General features: G+C 46.9%; 1 protein-coding gene across 1 annotated transcript in view; it reads left to right on the top strand.

Moving 5' to 3' along the window:
* Positions 1-26,206, top strand: part of C8B (complement C8 beta chain) — a 41,926-nt gene extending 15,720 nt beyond the window's left edge. Inside the window, exons 5-12 of the mRNA XM_032839750.1 lie at positions 2,724-2,856; positions 5,182-5,379; positions 9,502-9,742; positions 11,523-11,651; positions 14,311-14,474; positions 21,467-21,620; positions 23,648-23,716; positions 25,879-26,206. Of these exons, the coding sequence (XP_032695641.1) occupies positions 2,724-2,856; positions 5,182-5,379; positions 9,502-9,742; positions 11,523-11,651; positions 14,311-14,474; positions 21,467-21,620; positions 23,648-23,716; positions 25,879-26,030 (1,240 nt within the window). The 3' untranslated portion in view covers positions 26,031-26,206. The remainder of the gene's footprint in view (positions 1-2,723; positions 2,857-5,181; positions 5,380-9,501; positions 9,743-11,522; positions 11,652-14,310; positions 14,475-21,466; positions 21,621-23,647; positions 23,717-25,878) is intronic.
* The last annotated feature ends 1,078 nt before the right edge of the window (positions 26,207-27,284 follow it).

Raw genomic sequence — 27,284 nt, 5'->3', positions numbered from 1 at the left:
AAATCTCACCTGGTTGAGATGGATAATCCTTTTAATGTACTGTTGGATCCTATTAGCTAGGCTCTTGTCAAGAATTTTGGCATCCATATTCATCAGGGATATTGGTCTGAAATTCTCCTTTTTGATAAAAAGCTTCTGCACAGCAAAGGGAACAATCAACAAAACAAAGAGGCAACCCACAGAATGGGAGAAGATATTTGCAAATGACACTACAGACAAAGGCTGATATCCAAGACCTATAAAGAACTTCTCAAACTCAACACCCAAAAAACAGATAATCAAGTCAAAAAATGGTCAGAAGACATGAAGAGACACTTCTCCAAAGAAGACATACAAATGGCTAACAGACACACAGGAAATTATTCATCATCATTAGCCTTCAGGAAAATTCAAATCAAAACCACATTGAAATACCGCCTTACACCAGTTAGAATGACAAAAATTGACAAGGCAAGAAGCAACAGATGTTGGAGAAGTTGTGGAGAAAGGGGAACCCTCTTACACTGTTGGTTGGAATGCAAATTGGTGCAGCACTTTGGAAAAACAGTGTGGACGTTCCTCAAAAAATTAAAAATAGAGTTTCCCTATGATCCAGCAATTGCTCTACTGGGTATTTACCCCAAAGATACAGATGTAGTGAGAAAAAAGGACACATGTACCCCAGTGTTCATAGCAGCAATGTCCACAATAGAAAGAATGGAGACTCCCTTCAACAGAAGAATGGATAAAGAAGATGTGGTCCATATATACAATGGAATATTAATCAGTCATCAGAAAGGATGAATACATCAACATGGGTGGGACTGGAGGAGATTGTGCTAAGTGAAATAAGTCAAGCAGAGAAAGTCAATTATCATATGGTTTCACTTCTTTGTGGACCATAAGGAATAGCATGGAGGACATTAGGAAAAGGAAGGGAGGAATGAAGGGGGAGAAATCAGGGTGAGAGACAAACCATGAGAGACTGTGGACTCCAGGAAACAAACTGAGGGTTTTAGAAGGGAGAAGCATGAGGGTATGGGTGAGCCTGGTGATGGATTTTAAGGAGGGCATAGAATGCGTGGAATAATGGATGTTATATGCAAAAAATGAATCATGGAACACTACATCAAAAACTAATGATGTACTGTATGATGACTAACATAATAAAAAAGTACTCAATATAGTGGGACAACAGATACACAAATAATATCAAATATTTATCATAGGCTGGGCAGTGTTGAACACCTAACAAACACGGGCATATGTAATACTCACAACAGCATGAAGCAGGAATTGTCCTTGGGTGCATTTTTAAAAATTAACATACAAAGTATTTGCCCCAGGAGTACAGGTCTGTGATTCTGTGTAAGATCAGTCTTACACAATTCACAGCACTCACCATAGCACATACCCTCCACAATGTCCGTCACCCAGCCACCCCATCCCTCCTACCCCTCTCTCCTCCAGCAACCCTCAGTTTGTTTCCTGAGATTAAGAGTCTCTTATGGTTTGTCTCCCTCTATGGTTTGATCTTGTTTCATTTTTCCCTCCCTTCCTCTATGATCCTCTGTCTTATTTCTCAAATTCCTCATATCAGAAAGATCATATGATAATTTTCTTTCTCTGATTGACTTCTTTTGCTTGGCATAATACCCTCTAGTTCCATACACATCATTGCAAATGGCAATATTTCAGTTTTTTGATGGCTGCATTGTATTCCATTATATGTGTGTGTGTGTGTGTGTGTGTGTGTATTCCACATCTTTTGTATCCACTCATCTGTCATCTAGGCTCTTTCCATAGTTTGGCTATTGTGGACACTGCTGCTATAAGCATTGGGGTGCATGTGCCCCTTCAGATCACTACATTTGTATCTTTAGGGTAAATATCCATAGTGCAATTGCTGGGTCGTAGGGTAGCTCTATTTTCAACTTTTTGAGGAACCTCCATGCTGTTTTCCAGAATGGCTGCACCAGCTTGCATTTCTACCAACATTCCTTTCTCTGCATCCTTGTCAACATCTGTCATTTCCCGATTTGTTAACTTTAGCCATTCTGACTGATGCAAGGTGGTATCTCACTGTGGTTTTGATTTGTATTTCCCTGATGCTGAGGGATGTTGAGCACTTTTTCATGTGTCTGTTGGCCATTTGGATGTCTTCTTTGCAGGCAACCAAGGTACAGAGAGGTTAGCTGGTTTGCCTGAGGCCACATTGCTAGGAAATGACAGAACAGGGATTTGACCCCAGGTATCTGACCCCAGAGTCCTTGTTCTTACCCATGTTGCTTAAATATTCTCATATGGAAAGTATACATGTACAAAGTGACCCCTGCTTGAGGGGACAGGCACAGGGTCTTAGGAAGGCCTCTAGCTTTAGCACAGCCAGTGTTGGTCGAGGCTTCCCATGAGGCAACAACAGAGCTCAATCTTGAAAGACAAGTAAGAGATAAAACACTGAGCAGCTGGAAGGGCATTCTGGGCACAGGGAACAGGAGCTCCACAACAGAGAGGGAGCAGAGCAGATTGAAGGAACAGCAAGCTTCTCCCAATGACTGGGAATAGGGTATATGATCATGGTTTGGAAGGGCCACGGATGAAGCCAGAAAGCTGGTTTGGACCACCTACCGAGGACCTTGAATGCTATACCAAGGAGTTTGGGTTTCCTCCATTAGAGTCTGCCAGTGAAGATGACATAGTCTGATGACCCTAACCTCTCCCCCCTTTCCATGCCTTCCCTGCAGAATAAATCTGTTCACCAACAGATTTGAGGGCCCGGTCCTGGATCACAGGTATTACGCCGGTGGATGCTCCCCCCATTACATACTGAACACGAGATTCAGGAAGCCCTACAATGTGGACAGCTACACCCCACAGGTATGTGAGAGCCAGAAAGCCCCTGCAAGGCAGTGGAGGGAGCACATGCAAAGGAGCCAGTCAGCAGGGAACCGAGGCCTGGCCCTGTGGCTTGCTAGCTGGGGGCGTGTGGATGCATCCCTCTTTCTCTTTGAGCTTCAATTCTTTATGCGTACAATGGACAGTTCCCTTCCTCAGGACAGAGTGGCCAGGCTGGCGTGCCACGTGTGGTCATGGCAAGAGTTGCAAGAGCTGAACTGGGCGAGCAACAGTAGCAAAGCTGGCAGGGAAGACAGAAGTAGGGCTGCGGATTTGGAGTCTCCTAGACCTGGTGACTCTGCAGGAGGGCAGCTGAGTCAGCCTACGTCCTCTGAGCCTCCGTTTCCCCCTCTTTCAGTGGGGGGCTGGGAAGGTTCTGCCCCACAGGGAGAGGATTAGTGAGACTCCAGTGTCACTGTGGAACACACACAGTCAGCACGTGGCTCCCTGGGGCGAGGGAGCATGCTCAGCACACGTAAACTGCTTTTTTGCAGTTACTGCCAAGCCCTCACGTATCGGAACCAGCATTCTGCTAAGGCTTTGAAGTCATAACATGTTCCGTCCATCTAAGCCTGTGTTCCTACAGACATGCCCGCTTCAAAGCAGAGCTCACAGACAGTGGGAGGCTGGGACAGGCTCTGACCACAGCGCGTGTGTGTGCGTACCTGCACACACATGCACACGCATGTGCGCACACGTGCACACACACACACACACACACTGGAGATCAAGGGAAGGACGTGGGTTCCAGGCCTGGCTCTGTCCCGTCCCAGTCTTACTTTAGGCGGAGCTTCTTCTCCACACTGGGTGCCAGCTTCCTTGTCTGTAAGATAAGCAGGCTGGACTGATTTTTTTTAAAGATTTTATTTATTTATTTGACACACAGAGAGAGAAACACAAGTAGACAGAGAGGCAGGCAGAGGGGGGTGGGGGAAGCAGGCTCCCTGCTGAGCAGAGAACCCTATGTGGGGCTCAATCCCAGGACCCTGAGATCATGACCTGAGCCAAAGGCAGAGGCTTAACACACTGAACCACCAGATGCCTGAGTTTCTACTTTTAAAATCATGCAGTCGTGAGGGTTAGGTTACTACTTCCTCCTCCTCCCCCTCTTCTTCCTTCTCTTCTTCCCTCCATACATACTTACTGGCCAAAAAAGAGACATGGACAAGCACAGCCTGCCCCACCATGCCCACTGCCACCCACATGGTCTCTCCTTTCAAGGGAGGATCTCAGAGCAGCCATTTATCATCCTGGTTAAAGTAGCCCCCGACCTGCCAGGACACATGTCATTAGTCTCCTCCCTGCAGAGCCCATGTTTTCTGAGGGCCATGTCGGGCGAAGAATGTGTTTTCCCCATGTAGACTCCATCCCCAGAGCAAGCCTAATGGGAGAAACAGCCATCGTCTCTGTGTTACACATGAAGAAACTGAGGCATATGGAAATCAAGTTTGTCACCCAAGGTTGCTCAGCTGGAAAACACGTTCTACCTCAAGCCACGCTGGGAATCCCTTCCTCAGCAGCTGAGTGTTTACGTAACCAGAAGCTGACATGTGGGGGGTAGAGTCCACTGGAGACGGGTCCCTTCAAGGCCATCCAGGCAGTGTCTTTGGCAGCTCCCCTATGCAAGAACAATGAGCACTGATTTTTGAGCAAACAGCTCTTCTACGTTCTCTGGAAGGCACTTTCCCACCATGTCACTTCATCCTCACCTTTGACCAGACTTTGTCAGCTGTCAGCTGCTCTCTCCTTACAGCCTCCTCACTGGCCTGTCTCTCTGACCCCAGATTCATCCCTTCCAGTCCAACCCCTGTGCTCTCCCAAAGGGAACTTCTAGAGGCTCAGCTATGCCCCTGTTAGCTCATCTTTGGATCGAGTCCAAATTTCAGAGCAAGTAATGCAGACACCTCAACATTTTGATGCCAGCACATTCCCTCACAATTCCTGTCCCTTCGCCTCATTGTTGCATCTTCTGGGTCAACCACACCAGAATCCCAGCAATTGTAGAATACATCCTGTTCTTTTCCACCTACGTGTCTTTGCCTAAGCCATGTCCCCGAGTCCCCAGGTGAACCCAAGTCAAGCCCCCACCTGAGTTTCGCCCATAGTCTGTCTCTCCTCCTGGATTGGGAGCCATGGTGCTAGAGAACACAGTCAGCCTTGAGGTTTCCGTATCCAGAGTCTCTAGTCGAGAGCCTTACCATAAGAATATATTCTTACACCGTAAGAATACAAAGGATATCTGTTGACTTGTATGGAACTGATGTGAGTCAAATGAAATAGGAAGCATTTTCTTTTTTCCTCCTTTAGACCCAAGGCAAATACGAATTTGCGCTGACAGAGTATGAATCATACTCAGATTTTGAAAAAAACTTCACAGAGACCGGAGAAAGCAAGTTTAGTTTCAACTTTGGTTTTAAAGTACCTGGAGTAGTTGAACTTGGTTTGAACCTCAAAGATGATAATAACAAACAATTTATTAGAAGAATCAAACGATTCTCTCACACTGTAAGTACCCTTTGTTGCCCTTTAATTTCTGTATATCCATTTGAATTTTCATGCCCAGATGTGTCTGTATTCCCCATTACTACCAGGCCTAGCAACAAGTTGTATTTTTGATATCTTGAAAATCTTCTCACAAAAAAAAAAAAAAAAAAAAAAGCAAGGTCTTACATGAACTTACTTTTTAGAAAAGCCAGGCAGTGGTCTATAATTATTTTCCTCTGTATTTGTGTTCTCTCACTTTCTAATGAGCTTTATCCCATGGTCTTCCTTTTTTTAAAGATTTATTCATTTAAGAGAGAGAGAGAGAGCACACAGCAGGGAAGAGGGAGAGGAGCAGGCAGACTCCCCACTGAACGTGGGGTCCAATGCAGCGCTCGATCCCAGGACCCGGAGATCATGACCTGAGCTCAATGGACTGAACCACCCAGGCTCCCCTCCCTAGGTTTTCATTAAGCTTGAGATTGTAGCTTTTCCAGACCAGATCATCTCTGGAGGTGTTTCAGCCCCCAGCACTTTAACTTTAACTCCTAAACGTTCTGCGGAAGCTCCCTCCAGAATATCACCCCAGACCTCTTCTTCTCTGACCTCTCGGAGCATTTGGTGGGGTCAACTGCACCGTCGCACACCTGCCCCTCCTGCATGTTTGCTGCTCCTTATCGCTTCCCTTTCCGGGTTCTAATCTCCCCACCTGCTCTTTATTTAATTCATGGCCATCTTCTCTTCTTATCCCTCGACCACGCCAGGTGATGATGTCTTCCATTCACCTCCCCTACCCCTATCCCCACCCCCCAGCCACCAGGGCAAGCAGCGCACCTTCCTCACTGTTCCTGACCTTCCTGTTATGCTCTGACCTGCACCGCACACTGTTACAGGCCTCATTACCTGAATTCCTCATGGACACTCCAGAGCAAGCTCTTCCTCCCCCATTTTCTCCATTAAATAGCATTTGTTTCCTTTCAATTTCCTAGGCGAAGCATTGCAGAATCATGGTTTGCTCTCTCTCTTCTCTTCATTTCCACATTATTGGCCACCAAATCCTTCAGTGTCACTCTCCCATATTTCTTTTTTTTTTTTTTTTAAGATTATCTACTTATTTATTGGACAGAGACAGACACAGCGAGAGAGGGAACACAAGCCTCCAGGGGAGTGGGAGAGGGAGAAGCAGGCTTCCCGCTGTACAAGAAGCCCGATGTGGGGCTTGATCCCAGGACCCCGGGATCATGACCTGAGCCGAAGGCAGACGCTTAACGACTGAGCCACCCAGGTGCTCCGACTCTCCAATATTTCTCAATCTAACTCTGGTTATATCTTAACTAGCCCGGACCCTGGCACTTCTTGCTTGGCCCCCCTGAGGGGTCTTCTTCTCCCGACTTCCCCTTCAGATGTATGTGCTGCCAGAAAGACGTTTCTAGGATACTAATCTAACCCTGTCACCTGCTCCCTCTTGCCTGTAAGATGAGGGTCAGAGCCCGAGAGTTGGTGGAAGAGGAGTAATTGGACCAGAAAGTAATGGGATATGATGTCAGAGAAGCAGGTGACAGGCAGCCTTGGGGAACCTTGAATTCCTCAGCAAGGAAGGTGCATTTTATTCTCTTGTCCCCGAGCATTTTCAATATGAGTGTGATATGTTAGAAAATGGATCTGAGCGGACCATGGAGGTGATCAAGTCACCTGTGATGCTTCATAGGAGGAAAAAGAGGTGAGGGGAGCTCAGAAAGTTCTCTGCTGCTGAACTACTGACCAACAGAAAATGAGTAGTGAACGTTAACGAGATTGTTACAGTCTTTGCATGTTTTTCCTTATCTTCTAGGCTCTGATCCACTTGAGGGCACAGGCTGTTTCTTTTATCTTTGGACTTAAGATGGCACTTAGTAGGTGCTTAAGACAGAAATAGAGTGATGAAGGGTGGGACTGATGAGAAGGAACGTACTTCGTTGGGGAGTAAAAGAAGGGTGCCATCCGTTTACTCCTTTTCTCCTGCTCCCCACCACCCCTCCCGCGCCCACCTCCCTGATTCAAACAGCCAGTCACAGTGTGCTTACAGTGTTCTGGGTATTAGAGTAGACTTGGGGCCTGGAGACAGATCCACTCTCATTCTTGCCTTCAAGCTCACAATCCAGGAGAAAAGGCAAACGTGTATGCAGGTAACTAATGATTAATATACGTATCAGTTGTAATACAGGAGAGTACGTGCTCTGAAGGAAACAGAAACAAAATGCAGTGCTGTCCTGGAGAATGGAGTGTATGTCTGGGAAATTCAGGGATGGTGTCACACAGGCAGCAGCTGCTAAGCAGTTGCTTAAAAATATAAGTAGATGTGCATCCAGCAGAAAAGGCAGGGAAGAGCATTTAAGGCAGAAGGAATAGCATGTGCAAAATTGTGTTATGAAGAGAATGGCAGATTTGAAGAACAGTGAGAAGTTGGACTGATGCTGATGTAGGGTGTGGTGGTGGGAAATAGGAAGGTATGGGGAGGCGTACTCACTACCAGGGGACAGAGTGGGAGTTCCTATGTTCACAGTAAGGGAGCGGATTTTATTCTGGATTTTATTCTTTATAATAGAGAGCCAATGCAGGGTTTTGTTTTAAGTCCAGAGGTACCTCATAACCCAGGCATACCTCAAAGATACTGCAGGCTTGGTTCCAAACCACTGCAATGAAGTGCATGTCATAGTAAAGTGAGTTAAGCAAATTTTTGGTTTCCCAGTACACACACGAGTTATGTTCACGCAATACTGCCATCTCTTAAGTGTGCAATAGCATTATGTCTAAAATAACAATGGACATACCTTAATTAAAAATACTGCTAAAAATGCTAACCGTCATCTGAGTTTTCAGCAAGTCATCGTTACTGATGACCATACCAAAAAATAATAATAAAGAAGATGTTGAAGTATTGCAAGAATTACCAGCATTGGGCACAGAGACACAAAGTGAGTAAATGCTGTTGGAAAACGGTGCCGACAACTTTGCTTGATACAGGTTGCCACAAACCTTCAGTTTATAAAAAACATAGTATCTATGAAGGGCAATGTGACAAGGCATGTGTGGAATACTCCCAGAGTTTTAAGACCTCAGCTCTGATTGGAGCAGGGAAGGCAGGCCGGAGAAAGAAGGGAGATCCACGGGAAGGCTTTTGTCAACATCCGAGCAAGAGAGGAAACCTACAGTATTTAGAAAAATCACAGAGCACCGCTTCACTTGGAAGGGTAAAGAAGAAGGGAGAGTCATGAGTCTCTGGAATAGGACTAGAATGAGGCGAGCGTCAGGTAGGGAGCAATGAGGAGCCCGGGCGGCTGGCACCACAGGAGCTGGCATGGCCTTCTAGAACTGATAGGTCAAACTGGCTGTAAGTTTGAAGACTGGGGCAGAAGGTGCCTCGTGAATGCTACCCGCTCTCTCACATCGTCCTCCATCTACACATCAGCAAAGAACCTCTCACATCGGACCCCTCGGACCCTCTGCTGCCTACACTTCACTGAGCGTCACCCTCTTTCAGTCTGGCCCCCACAGCAAGGGCCCCAAATATTTCCTGTAAAAGGCCAGATAGTAAATATTTTAGGCTTTGTAGGACCCTAGGGTCTCTGTCACAACTACTTACCGCTCTGCCATTGCCGTGGAGAGTACACAAATGAAAGGGCATGGCTGCATTCCAGTGAGACTCCATTCATAACCCCAGTCACGTGATTCGGGGTGCAGGCTGTAGTTTGTTGTCTCGCCTTCCTAAAACACCTCTTTGACTCACTCTTGAGAGGCCTTTCTTCAGAATCTGAAAAGCATAAACAAAGAGGTAGACAGGTAGACCCCACTTCCTCCCAGAGTGGTCCTGGGTGCACTTGCTGCTCCTCTCCATGTCTGCCTCTGGCCGCCGACCCTTCTCATTGCCGCTTTGCCGCTCTGAGCGGGTGAGTTAAGGGCAAGCTCTCCCATGCCGAAAGGACATCGAAATATTTATGAGGAATGAACCGTTGTCAAACAGGCCCATCTTCCCCCCAGTATCCTCAAGGAATCGTAAGAGTGATGACCCCAGGCCAAGAATGTCGGATGGCATTTGCAAAGTTCATCTTCTCGTTCCAGATTCCTAACTTTAAAGGTCTGGTTTTCCCATGTCGGTCTTTCATTTAGAAAAGCTCATTTCTGCACGCGCGCTCTGACCTTGAAGTAGCACATTACAGGCTGAAAGCCAGAAGCCTCATGCTCCATTACGAGTTCCTTCAGAGAGTCAAGCTGCTGCCCCTGGAGTACAGTTACGGGGAGTACAGAGATCTCTTCCGTGATTTCGGGACCCACTACATCACAGAGGCTGTGCTGGGGGGCATTTACGAATACACACTCATCATGAAAAAGGAGGCCATGGAGAAAGCAGGTACACAGCCCCGGGGACTGAGGTTTTCCTGCTGGGGCTCATGTGAGCTCTGCAAGGTGGTAGGGAGAGGCTTCTCTTAGTTGGTGGGAGAAGAGGTACAGACTCTGCTTCTAGTTCACTTCTCCCTCTCTGCCTATAGTTTCACTAGCAGGTCTCCCCTTTTTCATAACCTGTTCCTGTGGGTCCTCTTCTACCCAACCCTCTGTCTGGGTGGTCCTCTTTTCTGTAACTACTGTCGCTAGACAGCATCACCCAAGCTCATAACTTTAGACGCCTCCAACATGTGGCAACACCCCCATGTCTATTTCCACCCTGGCCCTCTTCCCTGAACCCAAGAGCTTACATCCCAACGACTCCTTGACGTCACCACTGAGATGTCCAACATCCAGCCCCACCTTTCCATGCCCCAAAAGTCAACTTTTGCTTTTCTTTCCCAAATTTGTGTCTTCCATAGTCACCCACATCTCAGAATGGTTTTACCATCCAATCAGTGGCTCAAGCCAAAGACCTAGGAGTCAACCTTGACTGTATTTCCTTCCTTCTAGTTGATTAGCAAGTCCCATCAGTAAGTTTGAGGTGAAACCCAGGATTCTGCATTTCAAACAAGTGTGACATGATGTCACTGCTGCGGATCCATAAGCCACATTTTAAGGAGCAAGTTCATAGATTATTACACTAGGCTCCAGACGAATATTCACCTCCCATTGCCCCCCTGAAGTCTCTTTTCCCTACATGTATAATTACAGGACTTTCAAACAATGGCAGGCCTAAGGTGTGACTCATGATTCCCAATCCCATGTTCTTTCCTCCAACATAGTACTTGACAGCTGAGCTGCCCTGGGTCACACAGTTCACAAGGGCAGGCAGAGCCAGGGTTTGGTTATAAGTCCATTGTACTTGCAGGAGGACGCATGGTATATGATGTATGTAAATTTAAGCCAGCGTGGCCCCCGTCGCACAAGGGTCAAAGAGAGCGTCCTCCATCCCACTGGTTTCCAATGCACTTTCCATATTTCCGCAAATATGATCCTGATACATTGGTCACACTTACTTGACCACAGAAGCACTTTTTCTTATAATACTAGTACAAAAATTACAAGAGATATTATTAAGAGATTTGTATTTCAAGGAATGTGTCTGGGGGAATACTGATGTACCCTAACACCACTAGAACAGCCCTCTCCTTGCCTGGCCTCCAAGTGCTGACAAGTCACACCCAAGTTCTCAGCAAGCCCAGGAAGGGAGAATGCCTTGTGGAGAATTAGGGAGGAGCAAGTGGGAAATGAGCCAAAAAATGAAGAAATAGGAGAAATTGGCCCCTTTTCTTTGCCAGGTCCTAGACTGACACTTTAAATGCATCACTTCAATTAATAAATGAGCAAGCTCTCTCTTCTATAGCCAAGCATAAAGAAGAGAGGGTGAGCAGAAGGGGAACAGATGGTGGCAACCTCGATTCATGGAATCAGTCCCTAGAGGGTTGCTATCAGGAGCCACAATTTTAGAAAGTGACTGAGCACTTCTGCTCTTTGGAGAGTGGCAAAGAGCCTCAGAGCCTCTGAGGACCCTGAGGGGAAGTTGCTGTCCATTTCTCATGAGGTCTCTGTGCTGATGTTAGCCTCTCCCTGCATTGAGGTCACCAAGCTAGGCGCCCTTTTATCCGAACCTGAGTCTGTGGGGGCCCCATGACATCCAGGAAGGGCAAGGCCTTTGGAATGGAGAACAGGAGAAGGGACAGGGTGAATTACCTCTAGGTCACGGGCCTTTTTCGTGCTTCCTTCAGATTACTCTCTTAAGGATGTCCAAGCCTGTGCCCAGGTGGGTTTTAGAATCGGCGCTGCTATTAAGGCAGTCTATGTCAAGCTCGGTGTGTCAGTGGAGCGATGCCAGCATATTCTGAGAGAAATAGGAGGTAAGTGGCTGGCGTATGTGACTTCCGTGATCATCGTCTTTCCCTTCCTCGCATCCCCAAAACTGAGTCACTCTCTAAGCCAAACACCAGATATTCTAAGACATTTCAATTAAAATAACGATTCATTCAGTAAAAACTTATTCAGCTCCTGCGATATGCTGGACATACGAAAATGAATAAAATTGTATTCCTATCCCCAGGGCGCTCACACAAAGCGGGCGAACACTTGAAGAAACAATGACAAGGCGGCAGTAAGCACCAAACCCAATCTGAAGCATCAGGACAGGCTTCCTGAGGGAGGCAGCTCTGGAACTGCCGCTCGAGGAATAAAGCAGGAATGTTGTTTCTAAGGCAGGAGGAAAATGACAATGGAAATTGACTCTGGGGGTGCTGAGAGTTTGCCTATCTGGAGGTTGGAGGCAGGGGTGTCGGGGCCAGGTAAAGGAGGTGAGGGAGCGGGTGAGGAAACTAGCCCTTACCTGAGACCAGGGTGGGACAGAGACTAAAAGAGCATCTGAAGACCTAAGTCATGGAGCAGAGCCCACACGGCAGGGGGAGACCAGATTGGAGGCTGGCGTAGGATCCAGGATGTAATGCCAAGTGTCCGGGAGCAGGAAACCTGGAGGTCATTCAAGGGAACTGGGAATCAGCACAGTGGGTGGAGTAGGATAGAGAGGCCGATCGACAAGGACTTAGTCCGTGACCTCTGCCGCACCCCGAGGAGCAAGCCTCCACAGGCTCTACTTACTGAGCTTCTACCTGGGATGGAATGTGGAGAAAGAGTTCCCCAGCTGAAACAAAACAACAAAAATGTAACTGCTGGTCTAGGACAATCGCTTGCACTGGTGACTGATGTCTGGTTGATACTGTTTATTTGCTCATTCTCGTGGGCCTGGGTTGGAAGAGACGTCCGGCCAGAGATGCATGCATAGAACACAGGTGCTCTTGAAAAAAGACTTATGGAGTGCCCATCTGGCTCGGTCAGTGGGCCTTGCCCCTCTTGTTCTCGGGCTTGTAAGTTCCAGCCCCACATTGGGTAGAGAGATGACTTGAAACTAAAATCTTGAAAAAAAAAATTAAAGAATTAACAAGGCTTGTAAATTAACCCCCTTCCCCCTTACCACCCTGCATGGGTCCCTTGATGGAACATTGCCCAGGACCCCGGAACCCTTGCCAACTACAGCTGCTCCATCCCTTTTGGTGAAAACACCATCCTCACTTCTGTGTTAAACACATCCTTCCTGTCTTAATAGTTTTATTGCCATATGTATCCCTGACCAATACAGCTTAGTGTTGCTTGTTTTAGTTTTATTTTGTTTTAAACATTTTATTTATTTATTTGACACACACACAGAGAGAGACAGAGAGAGAGACAGAGAGAGCACAAGCAAGAGAAGCAGCAGAGGGAAAGGGAGAAGCAGGCTCCCTGTGGAGTAGGGAACCTGGTGCGGGACTTGATCCCAGGATCCTGCGATCATGACCTGAGCCCAAGGCAGACGCTTAACCAACTGAGCCCCCAGGAACCCCTGTTGCCTGTTTTTGAACTTTATATGGATGGGATGTGATCTTTTCAGTTCTGGGTGTTGGTTGTCTTTTTTTCCCATTCATCGTCATGTTTTTGTGTATAATGATAGTCTCCGTTGCTGCATAGTATTTTATTGTATGAATACAACACTTTGTCCATGCCACTGTTGGATTTGGGTCACTTCCTGTTTCGAACAAGTACAGTCACTGGAGCTTTGACCTTTTCTCCGCAGCCGTCTGGTACACGCATGCAAGGGTTTCCCAGGGCATGCACCGCGAGTGGGATTGTTGGGTTGTAGACTGCATATTTTTTCTGGACTAGTTCCAACAAAACTGTTTTCTGCAATGCTTGTACTGCTGTGCACCCCTGTCAGCAGCATGCAAGACTCCCTGTCTGTGGTCCTCAGGTGTGGTAGGCTCAAGGCTGAATGGTTCCTCGACACCACCTCTTTTGGCATTGGGTCCATGGACAGATGAGAATGCGAAGATTGAATGATATGCTTGAGGGCTTTCTGGGAAACTCCATGAGAGGTCAAAATAATAACCATTTCCTAGTAGACACTCTTTAGTGGGTATTTATCACATATGAAGCCCAGCCTTTTACAAATATTCCCGCCTCTGTTATCCCATACACAGAAGCACTATAACTAGAGCTCTACAGCATTACCTGGATAAACCTTTTCACCCTTAATGCCCAAAATTTCTTATCCGCAAGTAAGTGAGTTAATACATGTACAACAATTAGATTACAGGCTGACACATGAATGATCACTAACTCATCTCTCTGTCGACCTATGTGTCTATCTATGACCGTCTATCAATATACTGTATTTATATTTATACACGTGTGTATATATTTATCTGTCCATCAGCTCTCTATCTTCCATAGACTCAGTGACATTTATAGATGTCCCTTCCTTGTCCTGCCCCCAACTTAGGTCCAAAAGATTGAGAGAGCTGCCTTTTGCCCCTTGCGCCATGACTTCCTCTGCTGGTAGGAAGCCACCTTGTCCACCGGCACCTGCGGGATGAGTTTAATAAATATTGCAGTAATTAGGTAATTGATTGGGTGGCAGTAAATTCCAAGGTGCTGAAGTGGGTCCCTTGACATGCCAGGTCTCTGTGTCCATTCCAGACAGAAACAAGAGAAACACCATGGTGGAAGACTTGGTGGTGCTTGTGCGAGGAGGGGCCAGTGAGCACATCACCACTCTGGCCTACAAGGAGCTCCCAACGGCAGAGCTGATGCAGGAGTGGGGAGACGCGGTGCAGTACAATCCAGAGGTCATCAAAATTAAGGTACAGCTGGGGACGCCTGGGTGGCTCAGTTGGTTAAGCATCTGTCTTCAGCTCAGGTCATAATCCCAGGGTCCTGGTTCGAGCCCCACATTGGGCTCCCTGCTCAGCAGGGATCCTGCTTCTCCCTCTCCCTGCTGCTCCCCCCACTTGTTCATTCTCTCTCTCTCTCTCTCTCTCTGACAAATAAATAAATAAAATCTTTTTTAAAAAATGCCCAGGGCTTGGGATACAGAGCTCAAAAAGACCCATGCCCCAATCTCGAGGCACACACATTAGAGTGGATAGTCCATCTGGATTGGACCAATAACAATACACTGTTCAGCACCAGCTAGAGACCCTTGAGTCCCTCCCACTCAGGCCACCCAAGTTGCTAAAGGAAACTCACCATTGGCTTCTAATTCCAGCCCTCTGAAATTGATAGGGTTTCCATTTCAGCAGAGAACCGCCCTTTCCGTTATTTATTTTAGCTTTCATTCATTCAACCAACAAATAGTTGTTAAGTTCCTGCGATGTGACAGGAATTAAGACACTGGAGGAGAACACAGGAAGCTGTGAGGACGAAGCCTGTGGCATGTGCCGAGCTCTAGGACAAATCCAGGCACGGCCTTCTTACAGGACGGGTTGGTACCTCACAGTGATCACTGACGTTTCGAGCACCTTCTACATCCATGACGCTGTGCCAGGGGCTTTAGGAGCATTATCTCATCGAATCCTCATGCCTCTGCGGATTGCATACGCTGATTTCCATTTTGTGGTGGATGAAATTCAAGTCACAGAGGTTGCATCTGTCTGTGGCTGCTGGAAAGTCTCTGTGAGGTCTGGACCCAAGACTTTGACTTCTTCCCTCCCCTCCAGACTTTGCTGTGGGTTTGGTGAATAACAACGAATGATCCCAACCACCTGTTACCCACATAGGAGCAGTTTTGCAGCCTTAAACTAAGAAGACATTTGCTCGAACAAGACTGTCATACACATCAGCAGTTGTCGGTCCTTGCCTATGGGGACTTCTGCACAGGGTCCACGTTCTGTCCTCGGTCAAGCTCGTCTTGCTGTTGTCTGTACAGTCACTGGTTGTCTGGCATCCACCACACCCCTGCCCCACGTTGCTCCCGGAGGTTTAGTTTGCCGCCAAGAAGGGGTGATGAGGGACTGGAGCTCCTGACAGGAAGCTCTGTAGTTCCCAACCCTGGCAGCTTCCCACAGTGTTTTTACTTATATGTCAAATGTACAGTTTCTGCAGAACAAGAAGTCTGCCATTCAGATCCTCTCCTCTGCTATGTGCTCAGTAGTGACACTTAGGGTATAGCCGCTAACAAGCACCGAGGAGGATAAAGTCAGTCAAAGGTTGTAGGCAGCTCGAGAGAAATCTGGGATTGGCTGAGGTTGTGGTGACATTGCTTGGTATCACAGTTGGGCGTGGGAGTGAACAGAGTTCAAGGGAAAAGTAGATCCCTGGGCTTTACACGTCACTTATATTTGACTTGCATCTTTTCCCTAAAACTGAGAATTAATGTTTTCTTTGCTTATCAGCTGAAATAGGTTGGGTGTGCCAGACTGGGTATTGGGAACGTCAGGTGCCAAGCATGTGATGTGATTATGGGGCCGGGGGGGGGAGGGGAGAGAGAGAGGGAGGGAGGAAGAGAGGTAGGGCGGGTCAGCATGCTAAACACCTCAGTCAGACTGGTACGTTACCCTCAGAGGTGACTTGCTCTACCGAGGGCTAGTGGCTTCCCAGCCTGCGTGTGATACAGTGGAAAGTATCACAGCCACTATCAGTGTAGTGCTGGGAAGGGCTGTGTGTGTGGCCGAGGAGAAAGATGAAAGACTCAGAAATGTGTTCAGGAGCTGGAGAGGAGAGATGACTGGAGGCTCTTAAAACCTTCCTTTGTAAGTCCCAGACCTGAATTAGAAATGTACGATCTGGGCATCCCACTCTTGCACACACTCTTTCCGGCAGGAGAAAACTGCAGACGCCTTCATATTATCCCCCCATAATTCTCTGTGGAGTCAGCTCACCAGGTGGAGCAGCGATTACTTTCCAGGACAGCAGAGGCCACTGGGTCAGCAATTCCTAGACACAAGAGTGTTGGCTGGGGCTCACAGCCATAAACCATACTTGAAAGATCAAGACCCAAAACACGATTCCTGTAGGAGCCGGGTGGACGGGGAAGAAGAACACAGAAGAGCCCATTCCCATTGTTTACTGGTAAAATTCCATCCTCAGAGAAATGGCTCTTTGCTCAAAGAGCTAAAAAAAAATAGCAGTGACACATAAAGAGAGTCCCAAACACCAAAGGTTGAAATTACGTTCAAGACGCAGAAGAAGAGCCTCCATCGAAAAGTGGGAAAATAGAAGTCAATTGCCTTTGCTTTGTGTTTATAAGAAGATTTAAGAAAATGAACTAAGGAAGTCAAAAAAAGCAAGCTGAGCTATTGAGCCCTCATCAGATGAGAAAGGTAGTGGCTGACTGTAGGAAGCCCCAGGCACAGTGGCAGATGAAAGCCTACATTAGAAACTGTAAAGAACAAATGGAGTCAGTGATGTGGAACGCACTGTAAAAATGTTCTTACGTAGAAGCAAAAGACCAAGAGATGAAAGCAATGACGTAAGAGAAATATGATGGAAAGAGAGTACAGAAGGAGGCATCAAAAACCCAAGGACTTCTTCCTGAGAAAGCGGCATGATAAGAAAGGGAAGAGTTGACAGATTGGCAAGTGAAGAGGCAGGACGTCCAGTTAAATTTGAATTTCAGACAAATAATGGGTAAATTTTACTAAAAGCATCCCCCAAATATTTCATGGGACATCCTTATACTATACAAATATTTGTTGTTTATCTAATATTCAAATTTAGCTGAACATTTTTTATTTGACTGGCAACCCTAGTCACCTACTCTACCATCCATGTACATTTCTATCAGTAGTCAGGGTGGCTGAGTTGCGGTCTAAGGTCCAGGCTGGTGGAGAAGCCATTGTACAGAACTTGGGCATTGCCCAGGGTAGAAGGAAATGATATAGTGAGTGATGCTCATGTAGAGGTCAGGAAGGACTTGGTTATGCTGCAGTAAAAATGAGAAGTCCCAAATCTTAGTGGCATAGTACATCAAAACTTTATTTCTCAATCACACAACATGTCCAAAGCATATTAAAGAGGATGTTATTGGCAGTGCTCCTCAGGGTCCCAGGTGATGGAGGCTTTATGTGGTCATGTGCTCCCAAGATCACCGCAGCAGTGGTAAGGAAGGGGAAATGTCATCTCACTCTGCCCTAAAAGCTTCACCCTGGAAAAGACCCTCCCTCTGCTCACTCGCCACTACTCAAAACAGGTCATGTTGCAAACCTGCCCTTCAGGAGGTCAGGGGATCATAGCCCTGCTAGGTACCCAGAAAGAAAACTAGCTGATCAGCTGGTAACCAGAGATAATCACACCTTTCTAATGGGGGTGATTTTCTAAAGCAACGTACTCAAAGATTCTCGAAAGACAAATGATTCTGACCGAGAGAAGGTTTAAAATACAGATGTTGTGGTCACCTTGCCTGGTAAGAAAATGTCACACTCGGGCTGCTGGATCTCACCCCCAAAATAAATTGTGAATTTCAAATAAGGAAACCATGAGTATAAGTAAATGACAGCTAACACACCAAAAAAAAAAAAAAATTTTTTTGCCACAAGTGAAATCCTTAATGTACAAGGAGTGATACAATTTGTAAGAAAGACACATCTCAAAGGAAATAGACAACGTTCAGAACTATGATGGTGAATATATAGGCAAAATGTTTCACTTTTCTAGGAATAAAAAGTGAAAATCAAACTAACAACATGCTTTACCCATCAAATTGACAATGATTAAAAATCTATAATACTCGATGTCACTGAGAGTGATGAGATGGACACTTTTATAAAATGAGATGAGAATAGAAGTTGATATAAGAGTTTAGGCAAAGAATGTAACCATCTATATCCAAAACATTAGAAATGTTTATAGCTTTTGATCCAATAACCTCAAACGCAATGATCAACTAAAGGCATCATTTTAAACGTTGGCAAAGATGTATATATAAAAAGATACCTTCTTTTATGCTATTTGTAGTAGCAAAAGAAAAGAAGAAAAAGGAAACAAAAACCTAGTAACAAGAGAAGAAATGAATACCTTGTAGTTCATCTGTACAACAGGGTTCTAAGCAGCCCTAAAAAAAAAAATTATCAAAGAATATTGAATGGCATGGGAAAATGCTCATAACAGGATATTAAGTGAGGTAAGTGGAAAACAAAACAGCCCTTCTCTTATGCCACCAACCTGTTATAAATACCCACCCATTTATCCAAAAATATACACTGACAGGATACAACCCACAATGCTAACAGTTCAAATCCTCTTCTGCCACTTACTGATGTGTGACTCTGGTCTATCTGTTTAACTTTGCTGTGCCTCAGCCTTTTCCTCTGTAAAATGGGGAAGGCCACCTTCCTCATGGGATTGTTGTAAAGATTAAGTTAGATCATGTATGTATTTAGTTAAACACCTAATAACTGCAGCCAGTACAGTAATTGTTATCATTAAGAATGGTGATCACCAAAAAAAAAAAAAAAAAAAAGAATGGTGATCACCTGGGGCGCCTGGGTGGCTCAGTCAGTTAAGCATCTGACTCTTGATTTTGGCTCAGGTCATGATCTCAGAGCCATGAGATCCAGCCCTACATCGGGCTCCGTGCTTGGCATGGAATCTGCTTGAGGATTCTCTCTCTCCCTCTCCCTCTCCCCCTTGCCCTCCCCACTCTCCCTCTCTTTCTCTCTATCAATCAATAAATAAAGAAGGAGAAGAATGGTGATTACCAGGGTCTATTACAGGGAACCATGTGAAATTTAATAAATAGTGAGCACCATCCCTTTGCTACAATATGATAAATAAAATTTTCACAAGGGCAAATGGTCAATATGAGGAGGTAAGACTGTATTTGGGGGAGAAATAAGGGAGAAAGGAGGAAAGAGAGGAAGAAGAGGAGAAAAGAGAGAGAAAGACGGGCGGGGGTAGGGCCATCGAATGAAAGAAGGGACAATTACGCCCTACTACGGAGAACAAAAAGGGAGGTGTGGAATCCAGGAGTCGCTGCTGCGTCCCAAGGCAAACCATGGTCTGCAAACTTTGGAGAACACCAGCACAGAAACGGGAAATAGGAATAATCAAGCCATTTTTATCAATAATTATCATGAACTAGTAAGAAAAATAAAAGCTTTGGTTCAGATTCCTGGCTATGACGTTGTTCAAGTCACTTAGCCTCATCTGAAAGCAGCGCTAACCGTTGCTACCTCGTGAGGACGGAGTCTGATCACGTCAACCCCCAGCCCCAGCTGCTGGCGCGCAGTACACATTGGAGGTTTATTCCAGTTCTGCCTCTGACTTGCTCTCTCTCCTGGAGCCAATCTCAGTGTTCATAGGAGAATGCCTGGGGGGTTAAAGGCAGCCTTTCACGGTGCTCAGGCAGTGAATGCAGATTGTTGCAGGAGCTCACACTGGTGAACAGCAAACTCCTCACTTCCCCCCCATGCCTCCCCCACGTGTGGCCAGCAGGCTGGACTGTTTCGCAAACCGCCTCTGGATCAATTCATTGACCACAAAACGGTGAGACAATGGGACCACCAAGGGGTCTTGCTTTGCCCACTGGAGCGAAGGTCAGCATCAGATGCATTAAGAAATGGAAGCAATTTTCTTCCCACTGGAGGCTTCTATTAGGCATGATTGCCTGCATTTAGACAGACCCTAAACTCTCCACCGCAGGATTAGGGCAGGATCACAAACGAAATCTGGAGAGGAACCTGGCCCTGGAGCTGAAACTAGGGGAAAGATGTTCCATAACATTTTTAACTACTCCTTTGCACTTTGTCTCAGACTTTTCCTAGCCCATTAGCACCACCACACTGGTCTGTGGCTTCCACTGGTGAAAACACTGCCACGCTCCCGGGAGACCAGCGGTGCTCTCTCTCTGCGTCTAGGTCCCTGCTGTCCACCCCCTCTCCTCCTGGCCAGCTGCTGTTGCCCTGGTGAGGCCTCCCATCCCCCATTAATTGGCCCATCCACTTTTTTTTTTTTAAGATTTTATTTATTTACTTGAGAGAGAGAGAGCACATGGGAGCCCAATGTGGGACTCGATCCCAGGACCCTGGGTTCATGACCTGAGCCAAAGGCAGACACTTAACCAACTGAGCCACCCAGGTGCCTCTCCCACCCACTTTTATTAGCTGTTCTCACAACCCTTGGGGTTGGACCCCAGAGATACAGAGCTGAGAGTATAGAGCCCTGATCTCCAGCAGCTTATCTTCTAACTCAAGAAGGAAAAAGGGAGATTTCAACTCATTAAAAAAATGAATGACTGCAAAGGAGCAAAGAAATAGAATTTGTATCAGTTGAACACTGGGTCGTATGCTGAGCACTTCATGATGGGAAAGTGTTCTGTGAAGTTTGGAGCTCAGGGAAAGGCTTCATGATGGTGGCTCTTGCACAACGTGAATGATTTTGCCAGTTTTGGTGAAGGAGGCGATGTTGGGACAAAGCTATAATAGTTTCAAAGAGTGTCTTGAAAATCACCTCCTCTTCCCTACCAAAGACAGATTAACTGCCTGCTCCTCCCCCCACATTCCAAGTTTGCACTCAGCCCTGTAATTGCTGTGCTGTAAGCACCGGTTACTATCTCTATCTCTCTCTCTCTCTCTCTCTCTCTCTCTCGGGATTCCTGCGGATTTCATCTTACACATTACTTAAGTTTAATGCTTGGCACTTGGGAGGTATTTGGTAGAGTTGACCTGAACTTGAAGGAGTTTATTGGTGGCTATGCGGTGGGATGGGACATCCATCTACACACTGGGGCATCCATCCAGTGCCAGATGAATCCACTCATCTCCAGGCACCAACTCCTTGCTCATTCCTATGGAACCTCACTTCTGCCTTCTATCTGATGAACGTTTTCTGTTGAAATGCCTGCCTTTCTGCTCCCCAGACAGAGCCTCTGTATGAACTGGTGACAGCCACAGACTTTGCCTTCTCCAGCACAATAAAGCAGAACATGAAGCAGGCTCTGGAGGAGTTCCAGAAGGAAGTCAGCCCTTGCCACTGTGCTCCCTGCCAAGGGAATGGATTCCCTGTCCTGAAAGGTAACATTTCCCCGCAGCTGGCGTCCCTGTGGATGACGTCATCTGGAGGGGTCTGTGCCGCGGCCAGAACACATCAAATCAGCATACCCTCCAGAGTATCTCAAGAAGAGTTCTAGGTCAATCCCTAGTCCTCTTCAGAGGCCTCAAGGACTGCCATAAAGCCCTCTTCATTTTCTCAGAGGGAAAAAATAGCCCCCCCAGGCATTTGGAGCCTCTTAAACTGAGCTTCTCTACCCTCATCAGGCATTAGAACTCCCTGAGACCTGCAGAGCTACTGATGTTCAGGCCCCCACGTGGATCATATGAGTCTCTAGAAGGCCCCTCGTCAGGACTTACCCATAAGCCTTCTCTAGGTAGTTCTAATTTGCAGCCCGGCTAGGACTCACACCTACCCAAGTCCCCACCTCCCCAGAGCACAATGAGGTGGGATGGGACCCAAGGGCCCCCTGGGCTCAGCTGCAGTTCCTGGGTGGAGAGCACAATGTCCCTCTAAGGCAGTCTCATCCCGGGCTGCAGTGGAGAATCCTGGGCCTCAACCTGAAACACTTAAAGTGAATCACGGGGATTGGCCTTTGAAAAAGCCCAGCAGGTGATTGCCCTGTGGAGTCGGGGCCGAGAAGCCGATCTACAGCTGAATTCACTAGCCCACGGGATCCATGACTTCACGAGCTTACAAACTAGTGCGAGGGCTAGAGCTGAGCAGAGTTACACTGAAGTGTACCGAGCATTAGAACAAGGGTCAGTCTATCTCCCAAGAAGTCAAAATAGGTAGCTAGGTCGTGCTCCTCCAGCCACCTGAATACCTACGTTCCAGCAGCATAAAACCGAAGGACCAGGCTGAGAAGGTGCCATCTGCAACGAAGGGGTGGGGATGGACTTGGGGCAATTCTCTGGGCCAAAGAAGAGGCCCTAGGCTCTGCGCGTCCTGACCTACACATGGTGAGGAGATTGGGGGATGGAGGGATGGAGGGAGTGACAGCAAGGATGGGCCACTTGAACTTGATTCTTAACTTTAAGGGTCATATCTGGGGCCACTGCAATGGGCAGAGCAAATTTGCGGTTGGCTGAGGCAGGGGATCTTATGCGCCTGCAGTGATGGCTGAGGAAAGGTTCAGTCCAGGAGGAAGCCAAAATAAGGTATACAGAGCAACTGGGTACAGCAGATCCCTACCCAGCGGGGGAGCCGCCTGGAGTTAGGACAGAGCCAACTCAACAAAGGGGACACAGGAGAAGACTCACTCCCAACAGATTGAGAAGTATGTGTCTAGCTTCTTGGACAGGGTGGATGGAAGCAAAGCAGAGATAAGTGAGAGCCTAAGGTTGGGAAGTTCTGCCATCAGAATGGGGACCCCCCAAGTGGGGGAGTGGTCAGCAAGAAGTGGGGGTCAGCCCATCAGCTCAAGGTCTTGATCTAGAGTTGCTGAAATCCCCATGCCTTTGTGTGAAATTGGAACCCAGGAATTGGAACCCACCTGAAGATGTGCACCGGTGTGAGGGAGACTATGAAGCCAGAGACTGGGGTGCTCCTGGGCCTGACTTAGGATGATCCTATGAAGGGATTCTGTGTGACCCAGATGAGAGTAACTCTTAGGTGACAAGTTACAGGTTAGCATATGGACTAACTTCCAAAGGGTCAGAATTGGCCAAAAGTAGGATGAGATTTCTAAGGACAGTGAGTTCCCCATCACTAAGAGTGTTCAAGCAGAGGCTGGACACTTAAATGCGTGGGGGCGAAATTGAGCACCAATGACCAGTGGCCCCAGTGACCTGTAATGTAGCTTCTAGCACTGGAAACTTACAAGCCTGGGTCAAATGTCGGCTCAGAGTAATTTTCCTCAGGAACGCTGTGTGAATCCTCATGATGGTAAGAAACACCCTTGGCCCTGAACCTTCTTCTCTGAAACCATTCAACTAAATGTTTCTCCTCTTAATCTAATGGCCGTGTCACCACTGTAATGAGGAGGGCTGAACTCAGGAGTTCTGTTTCACAAGGCGTGAGTCACGTTCTCTCTGCATTGTCTTTCCAGAATCACGCTGTGAGTGCATCTGTCCTATTGGAGTCCACGGCACAGCCTGCGAGGTCACCCATGAGAAAGGTAAGCAATCTTTGAGAATTGGTCAAAAAAGGGAAATCTAGGGAATTCCAGGGGATAATTCAAAAGGGCATAAAGAACCCTGGGAATGTCAGGTTAGGAGCTGGGTACTATGAAATTTCCATCCTGGCTCCCGATTTTATAATTCATTGTTTTCACACCTAAAAGTGCTTTGTGTCCTAGGACTATCAATGCATGGAATTTGCAGGTTATTTCTTTGAATCATTCTGGAATGCTTATCTTCCTTTTTTTTTCTTTTTTTTTTTAACTGAACTTCTATTCAGCCCTCAAAATCCAGCACAGATGTCCCTTTTTTGTAGAAGTTCTAACCCTCAACCCCTGAGTAAAATTAGTTAATTCCTCCCATGCACTCCTATAGCACTTTAAACATATGCCTATTATAGCTCTTAGCATATTATATTTTGGATTGCTTCTGTCTGCCTCCCTTCTGTGTGTAAGCAGAGATCATGTTCGATTTATCTCTGTGTCCCCATGGCCCAGCATAGTTGCTGCTCCGTGGTAGGGGCTGAATTAACAAACAAAAGACTAGGCTATCATTAAGATCCTTTCCAGCTCTCAAATTCTTTGGCCAGTTTATTATCTGAGTTCTCTACATGCTCTCAGCCCCTGACTCCTTCTTCCCTTCCCTTCCTTCTCTTTTTGGTGACACCATTAAAAAAGGAAATGATGCATCCAGTGAAAACAATGTACTGCTATGTATTGGACACCTTGCTGAGTGCTCAGACTCAGTGTGGGTTCAAGTTTCATGTCTGTCATTCAGTAACTGTGACCTTGAGCAACTTATGTGACTGCTTGGTGCCTCAGTTTCCTCATCTGTAAAATGGGGATGATGGAATTAACTACCTACTAGAGCTGTCTTGAGTTTCACCTGAAACCTATATAAAGCTCTTGGGAGGAGGCCTAATACATTGTAAGAGCAAAATAATTGTTGGTTTGTTTTAGAGCAAAATGAATCTTGTCACTTCGTATTTGACATTAGATCCTTTGGTCCTCACCATAACATCACAAAGGAGGTACTATCGATATCCCCATTTTACAGATGAAGAAACTGAGGTGCTTTCTAGGTCACTAATGAACTTGCCCACTGGTCACACTGTAAGAGCAAGACCACAGGTTCAGGTCCAGTGTGCCTGCCACAGCCTTTGCTCTTGACTCCTGCCTGCACTATTCTCCACAGTGAAATGCTAGGATTGTTCTTACCCACCCCACCCCCTGCCATCACATTGCAACCAGGTCCCACACAGTGATATGCCCCCAGCAGGTAGTGCACAACCATAGGATTTCTCCTGGTTGGAGGAGACCCTGGACACCTCCTACTGGAACCTTCTCATTTTATGAGTGGGCAGGCCCAGAAGTACCAAGCAATGCATGGGGAAGGATAACTGCCCATCAGAGACTCCGAGAGACACCTGATATATTGTGGTGGAGAGAATCAGTTACTTGTCAGTGTCATCAACAACCGAAAAAATCCTCAAGGGAAAGGCAAATATCGGGAAGGGGAGAGTGCCGTGTCTGTTATTACTTCATATAACACACGATGCTCACCGATCACAGAGCTCCTAGTTTATACATTGACAAGAAGCAAACCACCCAGCATCCTATCACTAAGAAGTGACTAAGGTGAGAGCCAGTCATGCAACAGACGTTTACCAAGGTCTCCTATGTGCCAGCTTAGGTGTGAGGGTTCAGTGGTGAGCAAATCAGGTAGAGATCCCGCCATTATCGAGACTGCTGTTCAGCAAAAAAAGACCTACATCATTTGAATTGTCCCAGAAACACATTTAAAGTTTTAGTTGTAACTGCTATAAAATGGCCGGCGAGAGCTTAAAATATGAAGAACTGGTGAGGAGTTAGAGGTCAGGGCAGTTTCCCTGCAGAAACAACCCTCTACCCGAGATCTGAAGGCTGAATGCGATTGACCAGATGAATAGAGGAGGAAAGAGTATCTGAACCAGGGAAACAACATCTGCAAAGGCCTTGTGGCAGAAGGGAGTGTGGCAAGTACCATGGTGTGCAAGAAAGCTCACTGAAGGGAGGATTTGAGAGCCGACTCCCAAAGCCTTTTGGCTTCTACCCCCCACCCCTCCATAGGGCACCAGGTGTAACAAGGGCTAATCAGTGTTCACTGACCTTCTTTCTTCTAGATGTCCCCATTGACGGGAGGTGGAATTGCTGGTCAGACTGGTCTCCATGTTCCGGAGGACATAAAACAAGACAAAGGCAGTGCAACAATCCACCTCCTCAAAATGGAGGCAACCCCTGCGTGGGCCATGCTTCAGAAACACTTAAATGTTAAGGAAGAAGTGCTTCTTCCTACAGTGGGCTGCCCCCTGTGAGAGCTCTGAGCCCTTAGGAACTCAGGCCCAGTTACCTCCTACCAGCTCCCACCGGGGGCCAGCCCAAGGGTAGAGGGCGATGCCATTCAGGGGGGTTAAAATAAAGATGTTATTTGCAAGATGTACATGGATTGAACCAAGAGTGAGTTAACCATGAACTACAGGTTCCTTAAGGGCGTAAGAATCTCAGTCATGCTCCCTTTGCTCATCTGTCTACTTTTGTTCCACTCACGTGCACTACCAGCCAGGAACCGTGTTAGGAGCTGTTCCCATGGAAGTCCTTCCGTCTAGCAGTGACTGGTGTAGAGTAGGTGCCCAGTAATGAATCAGCGACTAGACATGAAGTTGTTCCTCCCTTGAGGACTCCATGGACTCATGCAGTGACAATGGCGGTGAATATGCATTGAATGAGGACAACATCTACAATGGTGCTTGGTGTGTTCATTCCTTCCAGCCTCATGACTGCCGTACAAGGCCGATGCACATCAGGCCCATCCAAGAGCCTCGGGAGGGGGGTTTAGAGCAGTTACGCGGCTAGTCCGGGGCTGCACGGTTAGGAAGTGGCGAGCTGGGCTGCAGAGGATTAGACTTTTTTACTGTCGTGTTGTCTTCCCCTCGGTAGTTAGGCATTTACTGACAGGATTTTTAGGAACTAAAATGTAGAAGATCGTGGGGTGTGTGTGTGGTATTGACAGCCTCTACCCACTGCGTCCTGAGGACAGTGAATCCTGGTTCCTCTGCTCCCTTTGATGCTGAGCAAAGGAAAGGTTATGCATGTCAGAAGCAGGAGTTCTGGAGCAGAGCTGAATGACTGTGACATGAGTAGGTGCCCAGAGAAGGTCCTGAGCTGGAGAAAAGAGTGAGGGAAATTAATCACTGAATTAAGGAGGAAGGGTGGGGAGAAGGAAGGGGGGAGGGAAGGAGGAAGGAGGAAAGGAAGATGTAGTGGCTGGAAGAGGAAACATACCAAGGTGAAGTTCAACTTGATGGCTCCAGGCCAATGTGCAATACGTAGCTTCCCCTACCTCTGTACGTTCCACTTTGCTCACTCCTGCTTTTGTCCATATCCCACCTGGGTGAGGGGGGCTGCTTGAGGAGGGAGAAAAAGAGGGCAGTTAGTTGATCTTTGGTTACCAAAATCCAAAATATTTTGATTTTTTAGATTGAGTAGAGTGATCCTTCAGATTTTAGGGCTCTCATTCATTCCATCACCT

The sequence above is a fragment of the Lontra canadensis genome, unplaced genomic scaffold, assembly GCF_010015895.1.
Source record: "Lontra canadensis isolate GAN:19392208 unplaced genomic scaffold, GSC_riverotter_1.0 scaffold109, whole genome shotgun sequence".
NCBI lineage: Eukaryota > Metazoa > Chordata > Mammalia > Carnivora > Mustelidae > Lontra > Lontra canadensis.
Note: the sequence above shows the minus strand (reverse complement) of the source record. Positions and strands in the feature narration are given on the sequence as shown.